The 26,934-nt window shown below is 43.5% G+C and overlaps 2 protein-coding genes across 3 annotated transcripts in view; one reads left to right on the top strand and one right to left on the bottom strand.

The window, feature by feature from the left end:
- Nucleotides 1-6,553, top strand: part of cfl2 (cofilin 2 (muscle)) — a 7,392-nt gene extending 839 nt beyond the window's left edge. The window contains exons 2-4 of the mRNA XM_063499120.1: nucleotides 1,759-2,066; nucleotides 3,540-3,616; nucleotides 5,585-6,553. Of these exons, the coding sequence (XP_063355190.1) occupies nucleotides 1,759-2,066; nucleotides 3,540-3,616; nucleotides 5,585-5,697 (498 nt within the window). The 3' untranslated portion in view covers nucleotides 5,698-6,553. The remainder of the gene's footprint in view (nucleotides 1-1,758; nucleotides 2,067-3,539; nucleotides 3,617-5,584) is intronic.
- Nucleotides 6,554-20,774: 14,221 nt separating this feature from the next.
- Nucleotides 20,775-26,934, bottom strand: part of arid4a (AT-rich interactive domain 4A) — a 38,023-nt gene continuing 31,863 nt past the window's right edge. For both annotated transcript variants that reach the window (XM_063500150.1, XM_063500151.1), the window contains exons 23-25: nucleotides 24,646-24,798; nucleotides 24,210-24,356; nucleotides 20,775-22,927 (exon numbers count right to left, since the gene is read on the bottom strand). In XM_063500150.1, the coding sequence (XP_063356220.1) occupies nucleotides 22,824-22,927; nucleotides 24,210-24,356; nucleotides 24,646-24,798 (404 nt within the window). In that variant the 3' untranslated portion in view covers nucleotides 20,775-22,823. The remainder of the gene's footprint in view (nucleotides 22,928-24,209; nucleotides 24,357-24,645; nucleotides 24,799-26,934) is intronic.

Raw genomic sequence — 26,934 nt, 5'->3', positions numbered from 1 at the left:
ACTTTGTTTAATCTGACTAATATGGATTCAGTTGTTTGTGTATGCGCATCTATGTGTTTCTATACCTCGAATATTTTTCATATGAAATGGAAACTCATTCAGTATTTGTGGATGCCGTTCCTGTAGGTAGGTGCTTTCCTAAGTTGGGAGGCTCTGCCTCCCACAATAGCATCATCTACATATTGCCTCTTGCATTTTATCATTTTCACTTATCACCTCTCGGACTTCAGAATCCAAAGTCCAAACCAGAGATTTACTGCCTTGTTTTTTTTTATCATCAGTGACTTTGGGTGGAGCTGCCATGCCAGCTGTGTTAATCGCCGTCTTCCACTTGTAGTGTTTCCTCAGGTTGTGGGTATCATCCTCCTTTAGCATAGAAGGATACACTTACACACACGTTTACAAATGTTTGTATGGGGACGGGGTCAGTACTGCATAGTATAACAAATAAAAAGTATTTATATATTTGTCAAAAATGTATCGATCCAGTGATGCCAAATAGTGATATTTTATTATATGAAATTCAAATAAATCAAACTCGTTTTGTATGAGCAAACATCAGTTGCTCTTGCAGTCCACCAGATGGCGCAATTGAGGAGTTTTTTTTCCCCCTTAGTGAGCTCGGCAGAGGTGATGGCCACATGTGGGATAACGGAGGCAGAGATAGAAATGAGGAAGATGTCATTTGTGTTTAAATCAAATTTCTGGATATATATATTTTTTTAAATGAAATGGAAGTGATGCATGGGGTCTGCAAGGTGTGTCGTATGAAAATATAGAAATTCTACGAACATCAGGACTCATGTCACATGTTACACCCAGGGATGGCTTTGCCTTCCTGTGTTAATGTTAACTCTAAATCAGCTCAACTGAAAAATAAACCAAGCCAAGTGCTGGTTGGCTACCTCCCAATTCAGAGCAAGCCAAGAAAATAACACAATCCATCCCATACTCTATCTGCAAAGACCTGTGTCTGTACAACATTGTGGAAAATGCTCCAAACACTGGAACCCAGGTATGGGATACCATCACAACGTGGATTCTCTACAGAAAGAAAAGAGGCCGGAGGCCGTTCCTGAGCCAGTAGGCGATAAAGATCAGGAGGGATCTGACATCACTGAGCAGGATGACAGACCGACGCCCTGTCATACCAGCCAGGATGAGGAAGCCATGTGGGCTAACAGACTGGCTTGGTCACACTTATGGTGATGTTGGAACACCTCCAAAATTATTATCTGCCACAGCTGCAGAGGAGGAAAAAAGATCTCAGGAGAGCTACACCACTGGCACTAAACTGGTGGAAATCCCATGAGCAAGTCTGTCCTCTCCTGGCCATGCTGGGGGGAAAAAAACTCCTTTGTATCCCAGGTACTAGTGTTTTAATAAAAGTCTTCTCGATGGCTGGAGACATCGTCACACTTTGACCTCACAGCATGTTGATCAGCTCCTCTTTAAGAGTCACAATGTTGACTTTCCTAAAAATACTAACTTACTAAAAACTGTCATTGGAGGCCGACCCGTGACTGCTGCTGTCAGATACTGCTGGGCTTGTCTGTTTTCCCGCTGCGTGCTAGAGAATTTAAATACATGGTGTCAGCAGTATTAAACTTTATGTCACATAATATAAAATGTTATCAAATTTGGACCAGTATTATTGGAGACTATATTGCAAACAGTTGTAGACCAAGTCTCCTCGTTCTTTTTTAACATTTTGAAACAAATGAAGAGCTTCACTGAGTTACTGCCTCTTCTTTGCAGGCATCAGGTGTGACAGTGAACGATGAAGTCATCAGGGTGTTCAATGACATGAAGGTCAGGAAGTCTTCAACCCAGGATGAGGTGAAAAAGAGGAAGAAGGCGGTGTTGTTCTGTCTGAGTGACGACAAGAAGACGATCATCGTGGAAGAGGGAAAGCAGATCCTGGTGGGGGACATCGGCGACACAGTGGAAGATCCCTACGCCAGCTTTGTCAAACTCCTCCCACCTAATGATTGTAGATACGCTCTGTATGATGCCACCTACGAGACCAAGGAGTCCAAGAAGGAGGACCTGGTTTTCCTCTTCTGGTACTGTATTATTTGGGAGTAACTATGAGATCAGTCTGAATCTGGGCTGAAGTAGATGGGATGGGTGCAAGACTTTGAATACATAATCTTTCTCTGTGACAGTATAAACATATGCTATACATAATTTTCTTTAGAAAGTTGAGTTGCTGATAGTTTCCCGACCTGTTGGCTGTCCCAGTCAGGAGCACCTCAAACACCTGGAAATCATTTTACAAAGAAAAAATCATTTTACTTTTAAAAAAAGAAAATGTTGGGTTTAGTTATTCATTTATTTTATTTGAGGGCTTTATTGTTGTGTTGCTGGGCTTTCAGTTCCAGTTTCACAGACTTATGTTCTTAGTATTTTGTGATGATACTGAACTAAAAGTTGAAATGGCATGTGGTCCTAAGTAGAGCAGGGCGATATGACCAAAAATATTTATCACGATATACATTTGAAAATTTGCGATAACGATATAACTGACGTTATCGTCGTTATCGTATAGACAAAATACTTTACAACTCCACAACTTTATTAGTGCAAAAAAACAAAAACCCCATCAATGTATTTTCACTTAAACGAGCAGCTGTTTTTTATGTGCATTAAAGTTATATAAAAATTTAACAGTGCAAATGCAAATTCCTCGCTGACAGTTTAACCAAAAGGCATTTCCAGTGGAAATTGGCCGACATATCCTCAGCATAACCATGTATAATATCCACAAAACTTAAAAAGAGGTTATATACACACACAACACGGTAATATTATGTTGAAGCACAGTACGTATCACTCCGCGAGGCTCCTGCCTACGATAGCCGTAATGCTCTGACAATCCATCAAGCGGTGCGGCTTCGTAGCTTAGCAAAGTCGTACTGAAACATTTGACAAATTTTTGAGCGCCGTGTTCCACATAAAATCGTTTCGAGGTCAGTAAACACAACCAGAATTCATACATAAGGCACACGGGATTATAAGGGGCACTGTTGATTTTCAGAAAATCAAAGGATTGATTTTAAGTGTGCCGTATTTTCCAAAAAACACGGTAATAACGACGGCCCGCTAGCATGCTCTACCAAAAATTGTGCTTTGTTGTGTATCTGACGGACGAAAGCTAAACCAGTTCCACACCACTGAAGTTGCAGCATTTTTACAAACCAATTCTGGTTCATCGTTTCATTCAACGATCCACTTTCGCCCTTCTCATTCTCCGTCGCCGCCATGCTTTTTCGCCATGTGCGTATGAAAACAAAGGCACTGCGCATGCGCGTTTTACCCATATTCTATCGCCATATTTCATTTTCTTATCATTGCCCAACATTATACCGGTATTACCGTGAACGGTATGATATGGCCCAGCCCTAGTCCTAAGCCTGAGCTTTTGGCTCGCAGGTCTTGCTTTTTCCCTAAGCTGATCTCTTTATTTGAACCTTTGTCAGGGTTTAATGTGAACATCCACCATGACATCATGTGACTCTGTTTTTCTTCCTCCTCAGGGCTCCAGAGAGCGCTCCACTGAAGAGCAAGATGATTTATGCCAGCTCTAAAGATGCCATTAAAAAGAAGTTTACAGGTGAGTGTTCAGATCACCTGCTGAGGTCTGCATATACACCACTCTGTTATTGGTTTGGGCCATCATCGAGCCTCTTTATTGATGATGTTGCTTATTTTTAGGTAGAAGCACGAGTCGGAAGTTCACACGTCTGACACACCTGTGGTTATGACATTCACTGCTTAAAAATTTAATGGTCCAAAGTTTGAACATATATGATTCCTGTGAAATTATAGCTTTTAGGGGGGTGGGGGGCTTGGGCTGAGACCCAGCCTATTCATTTATGTCCTCTGTAATGCAATTTTACTTTATTTATACAGCGTCAAATCACAACAACAGTCACCTCAAGGCGCTTTATATTGTACAGTAGATCCTACAGTAATACATACAGAGAAAAACCCAACAATCATATGACCCCCTATGAGCAGGCACTTTGGAGACAGTGGGAAGGAAAAACTCCCTTTTAACAGGAAGAAACCTACACAAAGTGCAGGGGAAAAAAACACAATTTTTTTTGAAAGCCTAAACATAAGTAATAGAATAAAAAGTTAAAAATACACTAAAACCCATCATTGTATGGAAAACAATGATGAGGACAGCTACTGTTTTTTTGTTAGGATTATTTGTGATTGGCTGAGTGGGTCCAGGTTATATTTGTTGGGTTCAGGTGTGTTAAGAAACCTGTACGAAAGAGCAGACGTGGCGATTTTAGTCAAGTCAGAACAAGTGACTGATTTAAAAAGAATAGGGCTAGATTTACAGTAAAAGTAATGCATGGAACAGACAAACTCATAGTAACCAAATAAACATGACAAGTACATGAAAAAACTCACACAGTAATAAAAAGACCTTCAGGGTTAGGGTGGTTCACTCCTGCCAGCTCAACATGTATTAAAGCACCGCCCACCTGCCAACGCAATGCCACTGTCAGTGTTGGGTAGCGTTACTTTTCAAACTAACTTGTTCCATGATTATTGGCATTAAAAAGGAAATTTTATTACAGCGTTACCTTTTGAGAAAACAGGAGGACAGGACACATTACAGTAGTTTTTACCATAGAGGGAGATGGGATTATTGTAGGGTTATTTTTCTGACCCCTTTCCAGAAGAGTTATAACCCGTTACAGCTGCAAAGGGTGCACATTAAACCCGAGGGATTAAGAATGAGATATCATTCAAGGTGATGTACTTGAGAAGGGAAATACTTTCAGCTGTAAAGTGTATATTTGGGAACTACCAAATAGATTTTTCTGTTTTTACAGCTGCTGCTCATTCATCTCAGTTCAGTTTAATTTTTATAGAATCAAATGACAACAGCAGTCATCTCAAGGAGCTTTATTTTGGGAGGTAAAGAGCCTTCAATAGAGAGAATGACCACTGCCACCGTGAGACGATCCATAGGTTAGTGAGGTTAACGTGGACCTAACTGAGAAACCAAGGAGCACTGCACGCGCCCAGTCAACAACTTGTCAATCACAAGACTCCTTTCTGACTAATTGGACCGTAATTAACAAATTTACACATTGCTCGCCGTATGATTAGCGAGTGAAACCAGGAACACAGGAGGAAAGTGTTTGCTGAGGTCACACAGCGAGCGGTTGTTTCCTCATAGACTGCAACCACACGAGTACCCATTAGCTGGTTTGTTCTTCTGTGGAAACCCCATAATGTTTCTGGAAAGTTCTTTTGGTTGTTATGTACACACATCTCTTATTGCTTTCTTCTCTGTGTCTCAAAGGAAACAATTCCAACAATTTTAACGTTGTTTGACGACATCAGTGTGTGAGCTGGTTCGTGTTTGTTGAGCTCTGTAAGATGCATTTCATGAAATAGAAAATTACATGGAAGGGATAAGGAAGTGGCCTGATACTGTTTCTCCTGGATGGGTCATCTTTAAAAAAAAAAGTCATTTAATATTATATTAAATGGAATTTCTTCATGAACATTATGAAGTGTTTGTACATTGTGCTGAGTGGGCGTGTCTCCACAGGTATCAAACACGAGTGGCAGGCAAACGGGCTGGATGACATCCAGGACTTTCGCACACTGGCTGAGAAGCTGGGCGGGAACACGGTGGTGTCTCTGGAGGGCAAGCAGCTGTGATGTCTCGGCGACAAACTGAGCAGAGTCAAGCCAACCGCCGTGCCATCCAGACTGAAGCACCTGACCCCACCTGAACACCACTGCTTCACCCAGCAGCTTGCTCTGTCTGTATCAATGTCCTGAAGGAGTTAGCATCTTTAGGCCTCTTTGTTTTCTTTTGGCTTTTGTTCTTTTTACTTTTTCCCTCCCCGACATTAAGAAGATCTCATTAACATAATGATATGCAAACACCTCCCAGTTTGTTGCCACATGACTTCTGTTCACCTTTCAGAAACAAACAAGAGATGACACTACCAAACCACAGGAAAGGCTGTCTCTCTCACACAGCCAGTTTTGCCAAAAAGTGAAAGACGCAGCCACGTGTGTTGAAAGCGAGCGTTGCGCCTCCGACAGCACACAGGTCACACTCACCATGCTTTTTTTGACTTTATTTATTATTATAAAGTGTTTTTTCTCTCTCTCCAGTATGTTTCAGCCAGACAGACACTGTTAGACTATGCATTCAGAAAAGATTACCCAGCACTTTCTGTTGAAACACTACAGGTTAAGACAGCAAAGATCTGCATTAAATTCTCTGTATTTATGTTTCCAAGATAATTTGTTTACCTCAGCTTTCATTTCTGTTGGACTCACTACTTTCTAGTTTTGGTCATCGCCTTACTTTCAGTTTGAATGTAACTGTCACACCAGAGTTAGAGTGCACTTTTATTTTGTAAAGAAACACTAAAGGATGCAGATTTGACCCCAGCAGTGAGAGACTACCCCACAACAACACGACATTTGGAGCCTTAAAGTGGAACGTTGTTTCTGAGATCAAAGGAAGCCACTTTGCAATAAAAGCCTGTGGCAGAACTGATGCCTCTGTGCCTCGTCTCTGTTAATCATGGGGTGAAACTAGTGAAATCGACATCGCTGACATGGAACACAAATGTGTTCTAATGCCCTCGTTAGACAAGCAAAATGTCTAAAGAACTTTTTTTGGATGCACTACTACTTAACCATTAAGTAGTAGTGCATCCAACAGTAGAACATGGAGCCCAATTTTAAATCAGACTGGTCTTAGAACGTCTTAACTAGCATATCGACAGAATTCCTTCAAACCTTATAGCCTGCATGAGAACTGTGACTTCACCACAACCTTGTTAGACCCTCATTAGAACTTATGGGTTATGGATAAGTAGCACATTGGGGAAAAACTCAAGACCCATCAAATCTGATAGGTCTTGAGTTTCTCGCTAATATATCCCAATGTGCTATCAGATCTGATAGAACCTATTATTAATCTGATGACTTTAGCAGAACCCCATTTGAGACTGGATGGCTTCAAACATCGTGTGACCTCCGTAAAGGTCTCCTTAAAACTTAGACTCTAGGAAACAGAACTAAAACTCTGGAGTTTCAAGTTGAACATTAGAAACTGTTTTTTCTAGTGATCTCTCTAGAACTGCGTGAGTGATTACTGTCAGTGGACGACGTCACAGCCCTCATGCTTTTAATAAAACTGGAATCCCACCTCGACCATGTGCAGCATGCTCTCTAGAACTAAAGTAACAACAAATGACCAAATACATGTTGGAACATAGAATTTTATTGTAAATAAGCAGGTTGGCACTAAGCTTGCATATTCTATAAAACAGGTCTAAAAACAAAATAATTAGTTGTTTCAAGCCTAAATGCAAAGGTACCAAAACAACAGAGGCTCATTCTGGAAAGTCAAGTACAGAGGCACATGTGAACTTCAGGCCCTCATGTGGCATCAGATTTGTTGCTGAAAATTATTTTACATGGGCTCAGGAACACATCTGAAAACCACTGGGCCAATGTCACCTCTGAGTTCAAACTACATAGAAAATTTCAAATGTTTTTTCTTTTCATGTGTCCTCGCTTTAAAAAAGAGATGACATTTATCCTGTCTTCAGAAGTCCCTGAAGAATGTCTCTACATCATCATGTGATGGTATGTAGAGACATTAGTGCACATGACACAGATAACTAACACAACAGGTGAATGCTCCAGTAACGCAAAAGTGATATATACATGTTTAGGGGCAATACACAGGAAGGGTTTTGTTTCAGCAAGATGTCAGGCCACATTTTGCACACATTCCAGTAGTATTGTGGAGGTATTGTACAGACGACACAGGAGCGGTAACTTTCCATTCCGACTTTATTCATCTCCAAACAATAACTGAACACATTGCGCCAAAAACCAGCAGTACCCCTCCTCCCGACTTGGGTGTGAGTGGACCCAGTAGAACCGTCCACTAGTCAAAAGCCCGAGGCTTAAGCAAACGGCCAGAACGGCTGAACCGGCGAGGTGGAGAACTGGCTGAGGGCCCACTAGCTCGGGCCGAACCACCATAGGTTCCTGAATCACCGGCGGGCGCGGGGCGCTCTCTGAGGAAAGGGCAGAATCCAACAGTCCGGCTGTAGATGGGTGGCTGCGGCGAGAGGCCCGGCCTGGCACCAACGGATCATCCTGCAGAACGTGCGCAGGTTAAACCCGGTCCACTGAAACTACCTCCTGCCGGCCCCCGAAGTCCAAAATGAAGTGCTTGTGGCCTGGCTCAATAACTCTATACGGGCCGTCATAAAGCGGACGCAAGGAGAGGCTGATGAGCAGTAGCGGTTTTAGATACGGGCGACACGGGCGGTTGCCCGGGGCGGCATCACGGGCATCGGCAAAAAAAAAAAGATTGCTCGTACTCATGCTGCCGCGACATCATGCCAGCGCATTTTGGGGATGGCATAGGCACCGATCGGTTTTCTATCGCCCATTTGCTGGGAGTAAGGGCGCCCTCCGTTTGCGAGGTGCGCCTGCTGCTTGCGGCACAGGGAGGAGAGGGCGGAGCGGCGGGGGATTCTCTGGCTGGCTGGAGCAGCATCTAATAACCAACTCGCAAAATAAAAAAATAAAAAAAACAAACCAACAAACACGAAAACACCAGACATCATGATACAGACTTATAATTTGCACCGATGTTTTTTCAAAATTCTATACGTGAAAAGTGAGCGCGAGAGCCCTCGGTGCGCCTGCTGCTGCTGAAGTCAAAGTAAACTTTATTGTCATCTCCGCTACATACAGTCCAGAGAGACAAGACGACGAGGCTCCAGTTACAGCAGTGCAAGTAAACGAACAATAAATATTTAAGAGTAAAAAAAATAAATATACACTTTAGGACTCGGGGTAAAGGGATCAATAACAATTTAAATGTATATTTTATATTTTGTTGATTTAAAGTCTCACACACAACCCGTTTTTAAAGTTTAAAAAAAGAGAAAGAAGAGGAGTGTAGCGACTTCCACAGTCGCTAGAGGCCGGGGATTGAGCCTGCCTATTTGCCTGACGCGCTGTCAACTTTACGCAATAATGCGAGAGGTGGAATTGCTTGCTTGTTTATTAAAGTGCTTGAAAAGTTTACAGAGCAATGTGATCGGCTCGTGATTCAAACTCTTAAAACATCACAGGCTCTAATGCAACAAGGGGAAACTCGTTGTGCTGCGGTCAACAAAAACTACGGCTACCCAGCCCTCCTCTCTGTCAAAATCAAACCAGTGAAAGACAGACTGACAACGCCCTCTTAATGTCACCGCTAGCACCCACGTGACTCCCGTTAGGCCAGAGGGAGTGTTCGCCCAGGGCGCCAAACAGGCTAGGACCGCCACTGCTGACGAGCATTGTGCCTGACAAAAACAAACTGAGAGGAGTCCAACGATCTCGGAACAAAAACGTCGGGCAGGCAGTGGTGCACGGGGCCCGGAAGAGAAAAGCATACAGACAGAGCATAGAGTAATAGGATTGTTGGAGAGTTTTTTTGACTTCACTGATCTTTTTAACGAATAACAAATTAAACAGGGGACATTTGGACTGAGAGGATTCAATATCAAGCCAGATCGAGGTAGAGTCACATCTGAGCCAGTCTGCGATCACTGCAAGATGAATAGCAAGTTGGTAAAGTCGCAGATTGGGTAAATCAACAACTCCATCTCGACTGGACACCTGGAGTGTGGCCATTTTAAGTCTGGGCCTTCTTTTGCTCCATATAAAAGCACTTAACCAACCCTCCAAAACCTCAATAACCTTGTTAGATAACAAGATGGGGATCATTTGCAGAGGATATAGCAGTCTGGGCACAATATTCATTTTGATCAGGGCCACTCCGCCGAGCCATGAAATGGGGAGGCGTGCCCAGCACTCCAGATCAGCCTTAATTGAATCAAAAAGAGGGACAAAGTTGAGCTTGAACAGCTGATAATAAGAGGGAGAAACCCGTATCCCCAAATAAGTAAACCCAGTGGGAGACCACGAAATGGAAAGGGAACAGTTGTAACCGGAACTGTCAACAATGAACCCAGGGACATGGCCTCTGACTTGGCAAAGTTAATCTTATAGCCTGAAAATGCACTGAAAGATGAAATTACTTCAACAAGACAGGGGAGGGAGGTTTCAGGTCGGGATAAGAGCACCAACACATCATCTGCATATAAAGAGATTTTATGTATCTTCTCTTTAACACAAATACCAGAACATCCTGTCTCACGGCCTGGGCCAGCGGTTCTATGACTATATTAAAGAGTAGAGGACTAAGAGGATCGCCCTGCCTAGTTCCACGGTGGAGAGCAAAATTGCTGGAGCGCATCCCGTTAGTTATAACTGTTAGTTTAACAGCTGCGACTTGGGAGTTATAGAGAACTTTCACCCAATTTACAACGATTTCACCCAATCCAAATTCCTCTAAGGCAAAAAATAGATACGACCACTCAACGTGATCAAACACTTTTTCTGCATCAAGAGAGAGTACAATGGCTCATCAGAATTTTGTGAAAGATGAGTAACATTAAGAAGTTTCCACATGTTATCAGAGGATTTGCTGCCTTTAACAAAACCTGTTTGGTCCTCATTAGTTATATAGGGGAGTACCGTCTCGAGTCGCAGGGCTAATATCTTAGAGAGTAACTTCAAGTCAGCAAGGCAAAGGGCCAAATGAAGTACATTTATCAGGGGGTTTACCTTTTTTTAAGAATAACAGAAATATTGGCCTCCCTGAGGGACTGGGGCAGGATGCCATTTAAAAAGTGGATCCAGAAGGACTGTCTGAAACTGTTTGTAAAACACAGCTAAATCCATCCCTACCTGGAGCTTTACCTGATGGCATGGCGTTCAAGGCAAACAGGGCTTCTTCTCTTGTAATAGGAGCATTAAGTAATATTTTTGGGGCTCTGTAATCTTAGGAAGCTTCAATCTAGAAAAGAAATCCTTCATGAGAATGGAAGCGTCACCAGGCTTCTCAGATTTATATAAATTAGAGTAAAATGACGCAAGCTCCTCATTGATAGCCCTTTAGCTCCCTCTTTATTGGTAACAGAAACAATGGCAAGAGAATTGGCCCTTCTTTTCACAAGGTTGGCAAGATATCTACCCGGTTTGTCGCCAAATTTGTACATCCTCTGCTTGGCAAATTTAGGAGTATGCTCAGAATTCTGGACCATAAAAGTATTTAGAGCTGTGCAAGTGGCAGCGAGGTCCTCAAGTAAATATGGCGTAGGAGATGCAATATGAAATTTCTCCAGCTCGATCAGCTTGGTTTTGAGGGCTAAATACTGCTCATTCCTTTGCCGCTTCCTAAAGGCCACAAAAGAGATGATCAGACCCCGGGAAAAGACTTTACACATTTCCCAGAGGATAGAAGGGTTGTCTAAGGATGGGGAGTTGACTGAATAGAAGAACTTAAGAGAGGCCCCAGCCTCTCTTAAGTTTGATGTTGTCCTTATCCTGTAAATGAGTCTCATGGAGAAAAACCAAAGAAACCTCCTCCCTTTCCAAAAAGGAAAGCACAGCTAGTCTTTTGGTGGGTTTCTGCAGACCAGGAACGTTCCACGAACATAACTTAATAGTACCAGAAACTGAAGTACTAATCATGTACCCCAGACACAGATGTAAAATGAATGTTCAAGTAACTTCAGCTCCCCAGATATAAATGGCAAAATCAAACAGGAAGAGAGGAGGCAACAAAAAGAGAGCGAGAGAGAAAAAAAAAAGGTAAAGGTGCCTACAATAGCCGAGTATGAGAAAAAAGAGCATGTAAAACTTGAGCTGCGAACACAAAATAGAACAACAAGAAAGAAAGAATAATACGGTTGAGGGTCTTTTCCCAGTTAAGCAAGCAAGCAACTAACCCTGAAGCCCACAACAGAGAGCAAACTAGTCATAACAACACCACACATATGAAAAAAACAAAAACTTAGGCTCATCGTGCTGGAGCTAGACATTCCAAGTGAAGAGCACCTGTTCATAAACCGAGCACCCAAGCCGCTCGGCTGATTCGGCGTGCAGGGAACAGTCAGAACGAAACCAGGACCCAGATGCAGTCAATGATTCAGTCAATGATGCAGTAATAACGGGTGGAAGAACAAGCAAGCGACAGGGGATTCAATCAGGTAGGGAAGCCAGGAAATCCTGCACCTGCCCAGGGGTGGAGAATCTCCTCCTCGAGCCGTTGTGTGTCACCTGGAGTGACAGGTGAAAGAAACGCCGGAAAGAACATGGCGTACTGTATCCCCCGCTCCCATAAAAGCAGCTTCACTATGTCATAGGCCTTTTCGCTTCTTCAGCACCACCGTGGAGAAGTCGTTGTAGGATGACACCATTGAGCCGTTAAGCTTGAGGCATGTTATGGTTTAGGGCCCGGATGGCTTGGGGATAGAAGCTTCTCTTGAGTCTCTCTGTCCTTGCCCGGATGGTGCAAAACCTTCTGCCGGATTGCAGAAGCTGGAACAGTTTGTTGCCAGGATGGGACGGGTCCTTCAGTATCTGCGCTGCTCTAGTCCGGCATCTCCTGGTGTAGGTGTCCTGAAGGGGGGGGAGAGCAATCCTGCAGCAGCGTTCTGCTGTACGGATCACTCTCTGAAGAGCTTTTTGGTCCTTAACACAGCTGTTCCTATACCAGGATGTGATGTTCTGTGTGAGGATGCTCTCCACAGCACCTGCATAGAAGGTCCTGAGGATCGCTGGCGAGACCCTGAACTTCCTCAGTTGTCATAGGTGATACAGGCGCTGCCTAGCCTTTTTGGTCTGGACCTGAATGTGGGCAGCCCATGTCAGGTCTGAGGAGATGTGGACACCGAGATACTTGAAGGACTGCACCCTCTCCACTGGAGCTCCATTGATGATAATGGGCTTGTAGTCTCTGTGCTGACTCCTTCTGAAGTCCACCACAGCTCCTTGGTCTTGCCAACGTTCAGCTGGAGATGGTTATCCTGGCACCATGATGCCAGATTCTTCACTTCATCCATGTAGGCCGCCTCATCATTGTTGGAGATGGCGCCCAACACCACTGTGTCGTCAGCAAACTTCACAATGGTGTTGGAGCCATGAGTGGCCACACAGTCTGAACTGTAGAGGGAGTGGCAAGAGGACACATCCCTGTGGTGCTCCTGTGTTGATGGTGATGCTGTTAGAGACACACCTACCCACCCTCACCACCTGAGTTCTGCCAGTGAGGAAGTCCAACACCCACGCACACAGACGGCTGTTGAGTCCCAGATCCCTCAGCTTTGTGAACAGTCTGCTGGGCACTATTGTGTTAAACGCTGAACTGTAATCAACAAACAGCAGTTTCACATAGTTACCCTGTTTCTTGTCCACGTGGCTAAGGGTGGTGTGCAGGACGTGGGCGATGGCATCCTCTGTGGACCTGTTGGGTCAGTAGGTGAACTGGAGCGGATCTATGGTGTCTGGGATGGAGGAGGAGATGATGTTCTTCAGCAGCCTCTTGAACACCTTCATTACTACCGAGGTCAGTGCAACTGGCCGGTAATCGTTCAGGGATGAGGGCTTGTTGTTCTTGGGCACCGGGATGATGGTGGATCTTTTGAAGCATGTGGGGACCACAGACTTCGCTAGGGACTCTTTGAAGATGGAAGTGAACACACCTGCTAGCTGGTTAGCACAGCAGCGCAGCAGACGGCCGGTGATGCCATCTGGCCCCGCCGCTTTCCTTGTGTTCACTCTCCTCAGTGCCGCTCGGACGACGTGCTCCGTGATGCTGATCACCGGTTTCTCGCTGATGATGTCACTGTCCTCGGTTGTCAGGCGGTAGTTAGCATTAGCCGCCTGGCCAACCTCGAAACGGGCGTAGAACTGGTTCAGCTCGTTGGTGAATGCAGAGTCGGTGTTGATCGGCGCAGTGTCCCTGGCTTTGTAGTCCGTAATGGCGCGTAGTCCTTGCCACATACTCCGTGTGTCACCCTGGTGGAAGCAAGACTCCACGCGCTCCCGGAACCGGCGTTTGGCATCTCTCACTGCGTGCCGCACGCCGTATGAGGCCGCTTTGTAGGCGCTCATATCGCCAGTGGCAAGACCCGTGTTGTAGGTGGCGGTCCTGGCGTTCACTGCAGAGCGGATAGATCTGTCCACCCACGGTTTCTGGTTCGGGAATGTGGTGACTCTCGCAGTGGGGATAGCCTCCTCCGCTAGCATATTGACGAAGCATACTGCTACTTCCGTAAACTCGTTGATGTTGACTGCGCATGCTCTGAACATGTCCCAGTCTATGTCGTTGAGTGCGTCCTGTAGCGTAGCTTCTGATTGGGCAGACCAACGTTTCACTTCCCTCGTCTTTACTTCTTCCCTCCGTATGTTTTGTTTATACTGAGGGATGAGGAAGATGGCGTTGTGGTCAGACTTCCCAAAAGCCGGGTGTGAGACAGCTTTGTAGCCCTGCTTGTATGGCGTGTAGCAGTGGTCCAAAATTTGATCCCCCCTCGTCGGACACGAGACATGCTGGTAAAAGTTTGGCATGACTTGTCCGAGGTTCGCAATCACATTCGCTTCAGTCCAGGATCAGGTGACCCTAAATCCTCCCTTTGTTAGCTATTATGCTTTGAGGCAACTGTTGTTGTGATTTTGCTCTATATAAATAGAATTGAACTGAAAATAGAATGCATATAGTTTAAATGCATGGGAAAGTGGAAGTGATGTAAAGAGTAGACTAGAAGCCAAACATCTGAGAAACCAGACAGATGAGTGAACACAGATCTTCCTTACTGAACTTATGCATAAACTTCATTATAATAATATTAATAATTAATTTTATTTATAGGCACCTTTAACGATGCTCAAGGTCACCTTACAATAGTACAAAAAATAAATAATAAAAAAAAAACACGAGGTAAATGAAAAATACAAAAAACAGGCATGAAAGCATAAAAGCTGAACAAGGTAAAAATAGACTAAGACAGAGTCATGATGAAGGGTATACAATTCTGAATAGATGGTTTTAAGATGTGATTTAAAAGAGGAGACAGAGTTTGTGGTCCGGAGATCTGGTGGAAGTGCATTTCAAAATCTTGGAGCAGAACAACTAAAGGCTCTGAGTTCCATAGAAGTCAGGTGAGCAGGTGGAACAGACAGAAGGGAAGCTGAAGAAGAACTGAGTGTACGAGGGGGTGAGTATAGAGAAGATCAGATAAATATGGAGGAGCGAGGTTATGAAGCGCTTTGAAAGTAAGAAGCAGGATCTTGAAATTGACATGGACGTGAACTGGAAGCCAGTGGAGCTGTTTAAGAACAGCTCCACTGTTCAGTGGATCTAATTCTGGATACAATACGAGCAGTTGTGTTTTGAACTAACTGAAGCTTATGGAGAGATTTATGAGGTAGACCATAGAGAAGAGAATTACAGTAATGTAAATGAGATGTGACAAGAGCATTAACAAGAATGGGGGTACTGTTTGGAGTGAGTGAAGGACAATGTCAGTTAATATTACGAAGATGAAAATAGGAGGAACGAGTGATATTATTTATATGTGCTGTGAAGGAAAGAGTGCTGTCGAGGATGACACCAAGACTCTTAACCTGAGGGGAGGGTGTGATATTATCACTGAAAGACTGGTGGTTGGAACTTTAGTCAGTGTTGATTTGGTGCCTATTAAAATAAATTCTGTTTTATTGCCATTAAGTTTAAGAAAGTTGTGAGTAAACCAGACCTTGATTTCACTTAAACAGTCAGAAATGGATGTGGGTGGGAGATTAGCTGTGGGTTTGGAAGATAAGTAGAGCTGGGTGTCATCTGCATAGCAGTGAAATTGGATGTTATACTTCTTAAAAATATTACCTAGGGGTAGCAAATCGATAATCGACCCAGGACCGAGCCTTGGGGTACACCAGAATTAACTGGAGTAGTTAGTGATCTTTGAGTGAGTAATTGAACAAAATGTGAACGGCCAGAGAGATACCAGGTAAACTGCACTGACATCACCAAATGTTCCTATGAATGTATTTATTAACTCTAGTAACAACTGACTATTGTTCTAGGATTCTCATGACACACTTTCTTCACATGCAGTACATTGACAAAAGTATTTGATTGTGATTGCCTCAAACTTCAAATTGCAGTCAGAAGTATTTGGACCACCCTGAACACCATGTGTGATTTAGAGAAGATGGAATGTGAACTTCTTTAGTACAGTCAGACAGTTTATGCAGTCTAGTAAGTTATGCAGTCTAGCTAACACTCCACTTCATTGTTTATTAAGATTTTAACTCCCCCTGTCAATATTAACTGTTAACCATGTCATACAGGAATATGTGGTCCTCACAGGACAGGCCCTACAAACATATGCTTTATAGAACATGATGCTGGATGTGAACCCTGTAAGACCCAACCAATCAAAAAATAGCCAGAAAATTCTGATTTTTTCGAACTGGGATGAGGTAGCAGTAGTGATTCCCCTCCGCAAATCACTACCTTATCGTGGTCGAGGGGTTTGTGTGTCCCAGGGATCCCAGGAGCTATGTTCTCCAGGGGCTTCTGCCCGTGGTAGGGTCTCCCATGGCAAATTGGTCCTGGGTGAGGGACCAGGCAAAGACCGATTCAGAAGACCCTTATGAGAAAACCATCGAGGGAACAGTCGACCCCGCCCGGGATAGGGTTATCGGGGTCCTGCCCTGGAGCCAGGCTCGGGGAGGGTGCCTGAAGGCAAGCGTCTGGTGGCCGAGCCTTAGTCCATGGGGCCCGGCCGGGCACAGCCCGAAAAGGGGACATGGGCCCAACCCTCCTGTAGGCCCACCACCAGCAGGAGGTGCTGTAAGGGTCGAGTGCATTGTGTGAGGGCGGTGGCCAGGAGCGGAGGCCCTTGTGGACTGATCCCCGGCTACCAAGGCTGGCAACTGGGACATGGAATGTCACCTCTCCGGTGGGGAAGGAGGCTGAGTTAGTACATGATGTTGAGAGATACTGGCTAGATATAGTCGGGCTCACCTTAACGCATGGCTTGGGGTCTGGAACCAGTTTCCTGGAGAGGGGCTGGACTCAGTCTCAGTCTGGAGTTGCCCCCGGTGAGAGTTGGTGGGCTGGGGTAGGTATTCTAGTATCTCCATGGGTGGATATTCTAGTATCCCATCGGCTTGCTGCCTGTACATATTGGGGTTCTTCCCAGTGGATGAGAGGGTTTGCTCCGTGCGCCTTCGGGTCGGGGAATGGGTGCTGACTGTCATCTGCGCTTATGCGCCGAGTGGCGGTTCAGAGTACCCAGGCTTTTTTGGAGTCCCTGGGTGGGGTGCTGGAGGGTGCTCCGCCTGGAGACTCTGTCGTCCTACTGGAAGACTTCAATGCTCACGTGGGCAATGACATTGAGACCTGGAGAGGCATGATTGGGAGGAATGTGGAGGAAGCAGAGTCTGGGGACGAGGGGGATGACCCGCCAATCTCCGAGGCTGAGGTCACTGAGGCAGTTAAACAACTCCTTGGTGACAGAGCCCCTGGGTTGGATGAGGTCCTGAAGGCTCTGGATGTTGTAGGGCTGTCCTGGCTGACACACCTCTGCAATGTTGCGTAGAGATCAGGGGCGGCATCCCGGACTGGCAGACCGGGGTGGTGGTCCCAATTTTTAAGTAGGGGGACGGGAGGGTGTGCTCCAGCTATGGGGGATCACACTCAGCCTCCCTGGGAAAGTTTATGGCAGGGTGCTGGAAAGGAGAGTCCGTCCGTTAGTTGAACCTCGGATCCTGGAGAAACAATGCGGTTTTCGTCCTGGTCGCAGAACACTGGACCAGCTCTTTATCCTCTCGGGGATACTTGAGGGTGCATGGGAGTTTGCCCAACCAGTCTACATGTGTTTTGTGGACTTGGAGAAGGCATTCGACCATGTGCCTCGGGGTGTCCTGTGGGAGGTGCTGCAGGAGTATGGGGTGTCTGGCCCATTGCTACGGGCCATTCGATCCCTATACAACCGTTGCAAGAGCTTGGCCCGCATAGCTGTCAATAAGTTGGACTCGTTTCAGTGATGGGTTCAGCCAGGGCTGCCCTTTGTCACTGACTCTGTTCACAATTTTTATGGACAGAATTTCTAGGCGCAGCCAAGTGGCGGGGGGCTTTCACTTGGGTGGTCTCAGGATTTCATCTCTGCTTTTTGCGGATGATGTGGTTCTGTTGGCTTCATCGGGTGGTTGCCTCCAGCTCGCACTGGAACAGTTTGCAGCCGAGTGTGAAGTGGCGGGAATGAGGATCAGCACCTCCAAATCTGAGGCCATGGTTCTCAGCCAGAAAAGTGCAGTGTCCACTCTGGGTCGGGGACGAGTTCCTGCCCTAAGTGGAGGAGTTTAATTATCTCGGGGTCTTGTTCACGAGTGATGGGAGAAGGGAGTGGGAGATTGACAGACGGATTGGTGCTGCAGCTGCAGTGATGCAGACACTGTACAGATCCATTGTGGTGAAGAGAGAGCTGAGCGTAAAAGCAAAGCTCTCAATTTACCGGTTGATCTACGTCCCTACTCTCACCTTTGGTCACGAGCTGTGGGTAGTGACCGAAAGAACGAGATAATGATCTTGTGTACATTCAGGGAACAGAAGCACAACAAAGATTACATTTTACAAGCTCTCCTCATTAGCTTACCTGCTCCCACACACATTGCCTCGATAACATTTACTCCAACCTCTGCAAAGGATGGAATTTCCACTTCTTTCTCCCTTTACATCCAAGAGTGCTACATGGGATGGAAGTCTGGATAACTCACCTGCACTCTGGTTAGTACGCCCTGGCCTATATTTGATCTCAGACTGAAAGCTTGCCAGGCCCATCTCTGCGTCAGAGTACCAAGTTTAGCTAACTCGAGTACACCAAAGAATTATCATCTGCATAACCTATAAAGTTCAATTCAGTTCAGTTTTATTTAAGTAGCACCAAATCATAACAATAGTCGCCTCGAGGTGCTTTATATTGGAAGGTAAGGACCCTACAATCAGACGACCACAGGACAGAAGACAGCCAGAGATGAATAATTATTCTCTGAAACCAATAGATAGTGTGTTTGGAATTGCTGTCTTCCTTCTCTCTCCCCAACCGGTTGCAGCAGATGGCCCCGCCCCTCCCTGAGCCTGGTTCTTCTGGAGGTTTCTTCCTGTTAAAAGGGAGTTTTTCCTTCCCACTGTCGCCAAAGTGCTTGCTCATAGGAGGTCATATGATTGTTGTTGTTTTTTCTGTATGTATTATTGTAGGGTCTACCTTATGATATAAAGCACTTTGAGGCGACTGTTGTGATTTGCTGTATAAATAAATTTAAATTGAACCATTTCATCTTCATCATCCTATTAGATAGCAGCAGATTTTTATCAAGAGCATTTTTCTATTCATCTTTCCTTCAGTTATATGAAGCATGCCAGTGCTGTATGCTGAACATGTGCCTGACACCATGATGCTCCCACCTGCAAACTTCACTGTTGGTGTGGTGTTTCTGGGTGCCGTGCCTTTCGGTTGAGTGCATTATTTATTGTTTTCTTTGAAACAACTGTACCTGCTGATTCCAGGTCTTTCTGTAACTCTGCACAAGTGGTCCTTGGCTCTTGGACAACTTCTGATAATTCTCTTCAATCCTCAGTTTATCGTGAAATTGTTCTTTCCACTTCTGGATCATAGAGCCAACAGTGTTCACTGGAACCTTCAGTAGTTTAGAAATTATTCGGTGACCAGTGCCATCAGTGTGTTTTGCAACAATAAGGTTGTGAAGGTCTCGAGAGAGCTCAGTGGTTTTAGCCATCATGAGATGTTTCTTGTGTGACACTTTGGTAATGAGCAGTGATGGGATGTACTGTGCTGAGGCTTCTGTTTCTTAAAGTCGTTCGAGTGTTGGTGTGATTTATAAAAGTATAAAAGCATGGAATCAATTCATGCAGAGTCACCATCACTCCAGTCACAAGGTCTGACCAGCAGGGGGGGTTGGTGTGCACATTAGGCCTCGAGAAATTAACCTTTTTCTGAACCAATTGGGTTTATGGGTTTATCAGGTTTCATCTGCCCATCACTAGTAATGAGGTACCTTTTTATAGGCCTTCAGTTGACATGGAACCAGCTGATATTAATTTGCACTAAGTGGCAGGATTGCTTTCTAATTCCTGATAGATTTCAACTGTAATTTTCCATGCCTTTCTGCACCTCCCTTTTGTCTGGTCTTCAATCTCCCCCCCCCCCCCCCCCCCCCTACTCATTGTTGCTCCTCCTACTGTTGTTAACACCAAAGCAGCTGAAACGGATTAACACCTCTCCTACTTAACTGACCAGGTCAATATGCCAGAAGTTTAACTAACTTTGTAAGTGTACTATTTATTTATTGTTATATGAAAATTAATGGCAAAAAAAAAAAAAAAAAAAAAAAAAGCTGAATACTGTTCAACAAATCATGCCCAGCATCTTACATGTCATCATTACAAGGCTTTGCATGGATGACTGTGTAAAGTATGTTTGGTTGGAGGGTTCCTTTGTGAGTGTGCATGCGCCAACCAGCATGCAGCCTACTGTAACCCATAATTTCCTTCGGGATTAATAAAGTGGCTACGTTCACCTTTAGTGTTAAACAAGCAGAAGTCCAGTTCCTACACCGCAGTTTTCTCCCAGGTTCCCTCGAGAACGCTCTTCACAGCCACCTCACACAGGACACAATGTAGACATGTGTTACACGTTTTAAACAGCCATTTTGGAATAAACTTGTTTTTATGTATCCCATTTCTTCTGCTCAAGAGAATATTTTTGTATGGAGATAATTTCGGTTGGGGACTGAAATGACTGGCCCAGAGCAGAAACCTTTAAAAACTTTATTAGAAACAGAGAGCACTCATTGTGCACACAGTTCCAGCATGGCTTCTGTTCTTGGGAGGAAATGTGTTTTTGCCCCTCCCCCCCATCATTTACAGTCACTGCTCTCTTTAAAAGCCACTGGAAAACAGTTAAAAAACAAAAGAAAGAAAAAAAGCTTCATAATATAACAGTACAAACAGTCTTCTCTTAAAAATATTAGAAATTATTCTTTACAGGCATGTAAAATGTAGTTCTGAAATACAGGGTGCGACTTTATTTTTCTTTACTCAGAGCTTTTTATGTACACGTGCACACGCTCACACACACACACACACACACACACACGAAAGAGTCAAGGACTTGAAATCAGCCTGTCTGAGCTGAATGCAGACAGCAACTCAGAGAAGGAAGAGACCAGAGATGAAGTGCAACAGAACCCTCCAGAACAATGCCACCATCGAGCTTAGAGACCCAACACATGGAAGAACAAAAATTATAACCTAAAATTAATAATTTAATGAAGTAGTGAGGAGTAATCAGGGCTCAACCCCCCCCCCCCCCCAAACCAAAATCATGTTCACCAGCATCTTGTTTAGAATTTGCCCAGATACTTCACCATCAGATCATAAACATATTTTAAGACAACTGAAGTCAAAATTCTGAATCCATAAAATTGTCTGTAGGAAAACTTTGTGACAATAGTTACAAAGGTAAGTACTTAGATTTAAATCCCATTTAAACTTGTGTGCAAAAACATGACCAATAAGTCTGACTTGATGCCAACAGATTGATGGAGTCACCCTTTGGTGCAAACGTGTGACTAAGTAACTTAAGTGAATGTTTAAATCGGACAATTTTATTAGAGAATTCTGAGATCAGCTGTTTGAAGCTCAGATTTCAGAAGTCAAAGTCACAACTACCCATAACGCCCACGTTCACTGCGCAAAGAAAGAAAATGTTCACTGAAATTAACTCCAACTTTTTACTGGTTGATGGAAAACGATTCAGCTGAATTTTAGACTTTTTTTTAAAGACTCTAAAGATGGATCACATTTAATGTTATTATTGAAATCAAAGCTACAATACTGAATCACAAATATGGCAGTTTGAGTAAAACAAAATCCAAATGTTAAAACAAAAAACTGGTCTTTTAACATAAAATGGAATTTATAACTTAGAGAATCTCAGCTGTGAGAAATCAAACCCAAAACTTTACATTATAATTTCACTTTAAATAAAAAGAACTGAACAATGTTTATGAGTGGCATTTTCACTCACTGTGAACAAGTTTAAACAAAAATCTAAATATCTTGAAAGAAACAAAGTGAAAATGTTTGACATTTGCTGGCAAATATTTGGACTCCCCTCGTCTATTTTCTTGGCAGTAATGATCTTCCATACAAATTCCAAACTGACCTGCTAAACTTCAAACTCAAAAATATCTGAAGGAGCTGAAGAGTTGAAGTATTTTACACACAAAAAAAAGCTTCTTCAACAAATATCTTATTTTTTCTTCTACTGTAAAAATCAAACATTTTTCTGTGTTTAACCAAAATAAAAGCTCTAATTCCATTTAAAAGAGACCAAAAACACTCACAGTAGAAAGTGAGGACAGTTTGTTTTCTAGAGAACATATGCAATAGAGATGTGTGCATAATCAACAGCTTCACAAATCTGTTCCACCTTAAATAATTCCTATAAACCCGTGACCTCTGACCCCTGCAACCAGACCAAACAGGGGAGGGGGAAAAAGCACAAGAACAAAGTGGAGGGAGGGAAATAAAATAAAAACAAACCAAAGAAGGAGCTCTGTGGTGGCTAACAGAAAGTTTCTCATGTTTCCTTAAACAGGAATCGAGTCTGTAGGTGTGGGGACGGCGCCCGTGGGCCATAACTGATGGAGCGATGAGATTCCAACAGTACGAGTCGACACTCACAGGAACAACGTGGATGGAGTTTTGTAAAGTTTTTGTCTTATCGTGCCCTCAGAGGAGACACTGGGTGGAATCTGTGGTGAGAGGGAACAAGCTGGATGAGTAGGCCTGGGTGGGCGTGTCATCACCTGCACTCCACAACCACAGTGTTCTGAGTGGGCGAGGCCGATGACGGACTCATACCAGTGTCTGAGGAACCTGATGAGGTGGATGCCATTGTGTTGGACACTGAGACAGAAGGACAGAGACAGACAGAAAGACACCTTTTAGTAATATAACCCTGATAAGCACATCACAGCAAATGGATTCATCAATGAAAAGCAAAATTATTCAAGGCTGGAAACTGAAATTCTTTTCTAAGAAACAACATATTTCAGACAAACAATAAAATGGGGCTAAAAACAAAGTTAATCTTTGAACAGCTGTACGGGAAAAGCGTCTCAAGAATGAGAAAATACTGGAGTGTCCAGCGCTAACCCTCAGCCTCCTAGTAAATCCAACACGTTACTGATTTCAAAATACGATGTCGCCTTGTTCTCAAGTTTATTGCATTCACCAGAGTTTCTGAAAACTTGACTTGTAACTCAATTTAAAAGTTTCACCACGGGGATCTGAACTCATCCGAGATCTTTAGTAGATGCACGTATAGTATAAATGTGACAATCCTAGGTGACTTTGTTTTTGGGTTACAGCATTTACAAGATCTTTACAATACATGACTTTGAGGTCAAACTCAGATTCAAACCATCCACCATTTTCAGCAGCTGAACCTACGGTTTCAATTTCAAACTACTACATCGCTTGGTTCTCAAGATATCTAGTTCACAAACTTGTGTGTCTGGCCTCCAGTGGGACGATGACAATACCCCACGAACACGGAGTAAAAATCTATCCATCCATTCTCTTCCACTTATCCATTTCAGGGTCGCTGGAGCCCATCCCAGCTAGCATAGGGCGAGAGGCAGGGTACATCCAGGTCGCCAGTCTGTCGCAAGCACGGGGAGAACATGCAAACTCAACATGGGCAGGAAAACAAGATTACATTAGCCATATAGCTCCACTGAGTCACATTCAGTGATGACTATATCAAGCGCACCCTGCTGTGCCCACCACTGAATTTCTGACTTCCGTAAAGGAGTCACTGGAAATGGAATGGTTTTCCTCGACTAGTCTAACAGACCTTTTCCACTTGGGTCGGCTCTATTTGGTGGAAGTACCTGGTACCAGGTACTCTTTCTGTACCTACTCAGCTGGGATTCCAAGTGATCCGAGGTGATTCAAAAATGTGATGTCATGCCACCGATTGGCTAGTCGGTGGCATCGCTCGATAAGTCATGAGAGCATCTCCTTCATAAAAACCAAAACTGCCATTTTTAAAGATCTGGCAATGAGAGAAATGGCTACACCAACCAACACTGAAACCGAGTCAAGCAAAGTAGGTGCTGGTGTAAAAGAGCTCTAAGAAAAAAGGAAGCAGATGATGTCAGCGTTTGCCTGCAGGCCCTCCTACCTTCTCTTTCCTTCTTTTTTAGTCTTTTCCTGCGTCTGTCAATAGAAGCAACCTCAGACTTCAGGGTCATGTAGTACTTTCTGATCTCTTGTAGCTTTTCCTGGAGGAACGAGATCCTTTCTGTGCTTGACATGCTGTCCAGCTCATCTGAGGAAAAGTGAAAGTGGACGCAGATCAGATTAAATCTCGATTTTAAAAAGAAAAAGAGGTCCAACAATTTACAATTGTTTAAAATCTCTCAGAGCATCCTTCAGCATCAACATGAGGTTAAAGTTCAGGTGGAAGCACTTTGTTGTGTTTATGTTGTGCCGTGAAACATAAGTTTGCCCACAGTGGCCTATAGCTGTGTCATTTGACATGTTTGAATTGTCAGTTCAGTGTCAAATACTTTTTAAACACAGGGCGTGTGTGTGTGTGTGTGCGTGTGTGTTCGTACCAAGTTGGAAGGTCCACTTGTAGGTGCGTTGAGGGGTGGAGAAGCTCTGTTTGTCTTGTTTGTGAGAAGACGGAGATGAAAAGCTGGGACGAGACTTCTGAGACTTTGACAGAGACGAGAGACGAGACTGGTCCTCACTGTCACTACTGTGACCTGGAAACAGTTTACAACACTTTGTAATGCAGTGCTTCTAATAATCCGCTGTGCATCTTCTCATAGGAGTAATCTCTGGATTTACAGCGCTCTACTGTTAATCGGTTGGGTCACATTAACTCAGCAATGAAATGGCTCCAAAACACAACGGCGTGCTCCTGGAGTGTGACGAAAAGCCACAGACAGAGGGCAGGTATACCGCCGACTCACCTTTATTGTAGCGTTCGTGTTGCATGTAATTACGTCGCAGCACACTCAGACATGTTGCTATGACAGCAACCACGCACATCAGGAGGTACTAAATTGTAATGGAAAACCAGTCGATCTGAGTAGGCACTCATGGAACAAGGCTCACGTTTGAGCGGTTTACCATGGATCTGATTGATTATGTATGGAGCTCAGAAAATTAGAATAGAGGAAGAGAAAGTCTTTTTTTGTAACTTAAGGTAAAAGGTCAAATTTCAGACACTATATTAAATATACAGCAAGTAAAATATTTGATTTTTTTATTTTTATGATGATTTATAAGCTCATGAAAATCAGAAATCACAAAGTATTAAAAACATTTCTTTGGTTAATCAAAAGGATTTAAAATACAGAAATGTTCATTCAGACGTAGTACTTGGTTGGAGCGTAATAATAAACGACTACATAAATATGAGGTGGAATCGTTCTGTGGTTTTAGTGAGCTTATGGCACTGAGGTGTTACTGCAGCACGGGTAGCACCAACACTACAACTGCCAACAGGGTCACTGTAGATGATAAACTTTGACAGTTGTACTTTTACAATAATAAATATGTGTATCTTACATTTTTGTGTCCAGCTCAAGTCAATTTAAGAAAAATAAAATTGGAAATTAGCAGTTCAGTCTGTTTCACACCGAGTGTTTTAAGCACAGCTGGTGCCTAAAATTCATTTCTACCTTTTTATAATGTTCTTCCTCTGTAATATTTAATTTATGCTATTTATTATGTCATTTGTTGTGCCCTTTATTAGTTTAGTTTAATGTCTATTTTAACTTCATGACCTGTAAATGAAGTGACCTTTAATTCACGTGGTTTCATTAGTTTTGGTAAATGATTAGTGTTACATACTTGTTCTGCTAAATCTTAATTAAACTGTTCACAAAATCTGACCTCTGACCTTAATATGAACATCAATTCAATTTAATTTCAATTCAGTCACAGATTTGAACTTGTCTGACACTGTTGGTAGATGCACTGATGTATCAGTTTGAAGGTGACATTTTTCTGAAATTATTGCGTTCACAGAGGCAGCATGGGTGTCCACTGTACCCCATCAGCCTTTCACAGCTGGTGCTGTGCAATTAACTTTAAAAATAAATGAAATACTAGAGACCACCAGTGTTACTCCTCAGCCTCCTAGTAAATGCACCCGTGGTATCAAACTCCTACTTCAGTCTGTTCTCGAGTTATCGCATTCACAAAGTTGTATGTACATTTTCTTACAGATCCAAGTTTCACTTAATTGAGAGAGATTGATTATCAACCAAAAGTCCAGAAAAGCTCATTAAAGTTATAAATTGATTGGCATGCAAGTGAGTGAAATAAGTATTTGATTACCAACAAAAACATGTCTGAAGACTGCCTAGGGTACTCCATGACCTTAATGTGCTTCTTTAGTTGTATTGGGATATTGTGATGCTAGAACTGTAAGAGGTTCTTGTATATGATCCACTGGCCCCTAAGTACAGCTGTCTTGTTCCATTAGCAAAAATACAGCCGTCAAAGTGCATTTCCATCCCCAGTTTGCCCAGTGTGAAGAAGTGGATTCTGTGGACAGTCTTATACATATTACTAGTTTAGTATCAAATTGACTGATTGTGATCTGTGTGCCCATGTTCTGGAATTTGGCTAGGTTGTAGTGGATTCAAATACTTATTTCACTCAATGACATGCTAATCAGGTTATAAATGATGTGACATGTTTTCTATTCTCTCTCTGCGTTGAAATAAAACACTCACACACTGCTCACGTCTTTGGAAGTGAACAAACTTACAAATTAAGCAGAGGATGAAATGATCATAAAGCAACTTTTCAGAATAACAGCAAGATTGGACATTTCCAAACTTCATCTGGTTCAACCTGCAGAACAAGTCTTCATTTGATATTTA

This window comes from Pelmatolapia mariae, linkage group LG16_19 (genome assembly GCF_036321145.2).
Source record: "Pelmatolapia mariae isolate MD_Pm_ZW linkage group LG16_19, Pm_UMD_F_2, whole genome shotgun sequence".
Taxonomy (NCBI): domain Eukaryota; kingdom Metazoa; phylum Chordata; class Actinopteri; order Cichliformes; family Cichlidae; genus Pelmatolapia; species Pelmatolapia mariae.
The sequence above is the reverse complement of the archived record's forward strand: the minus strand, read 5'-3'. Positions and strand labels throughout refer to the sequence as shown.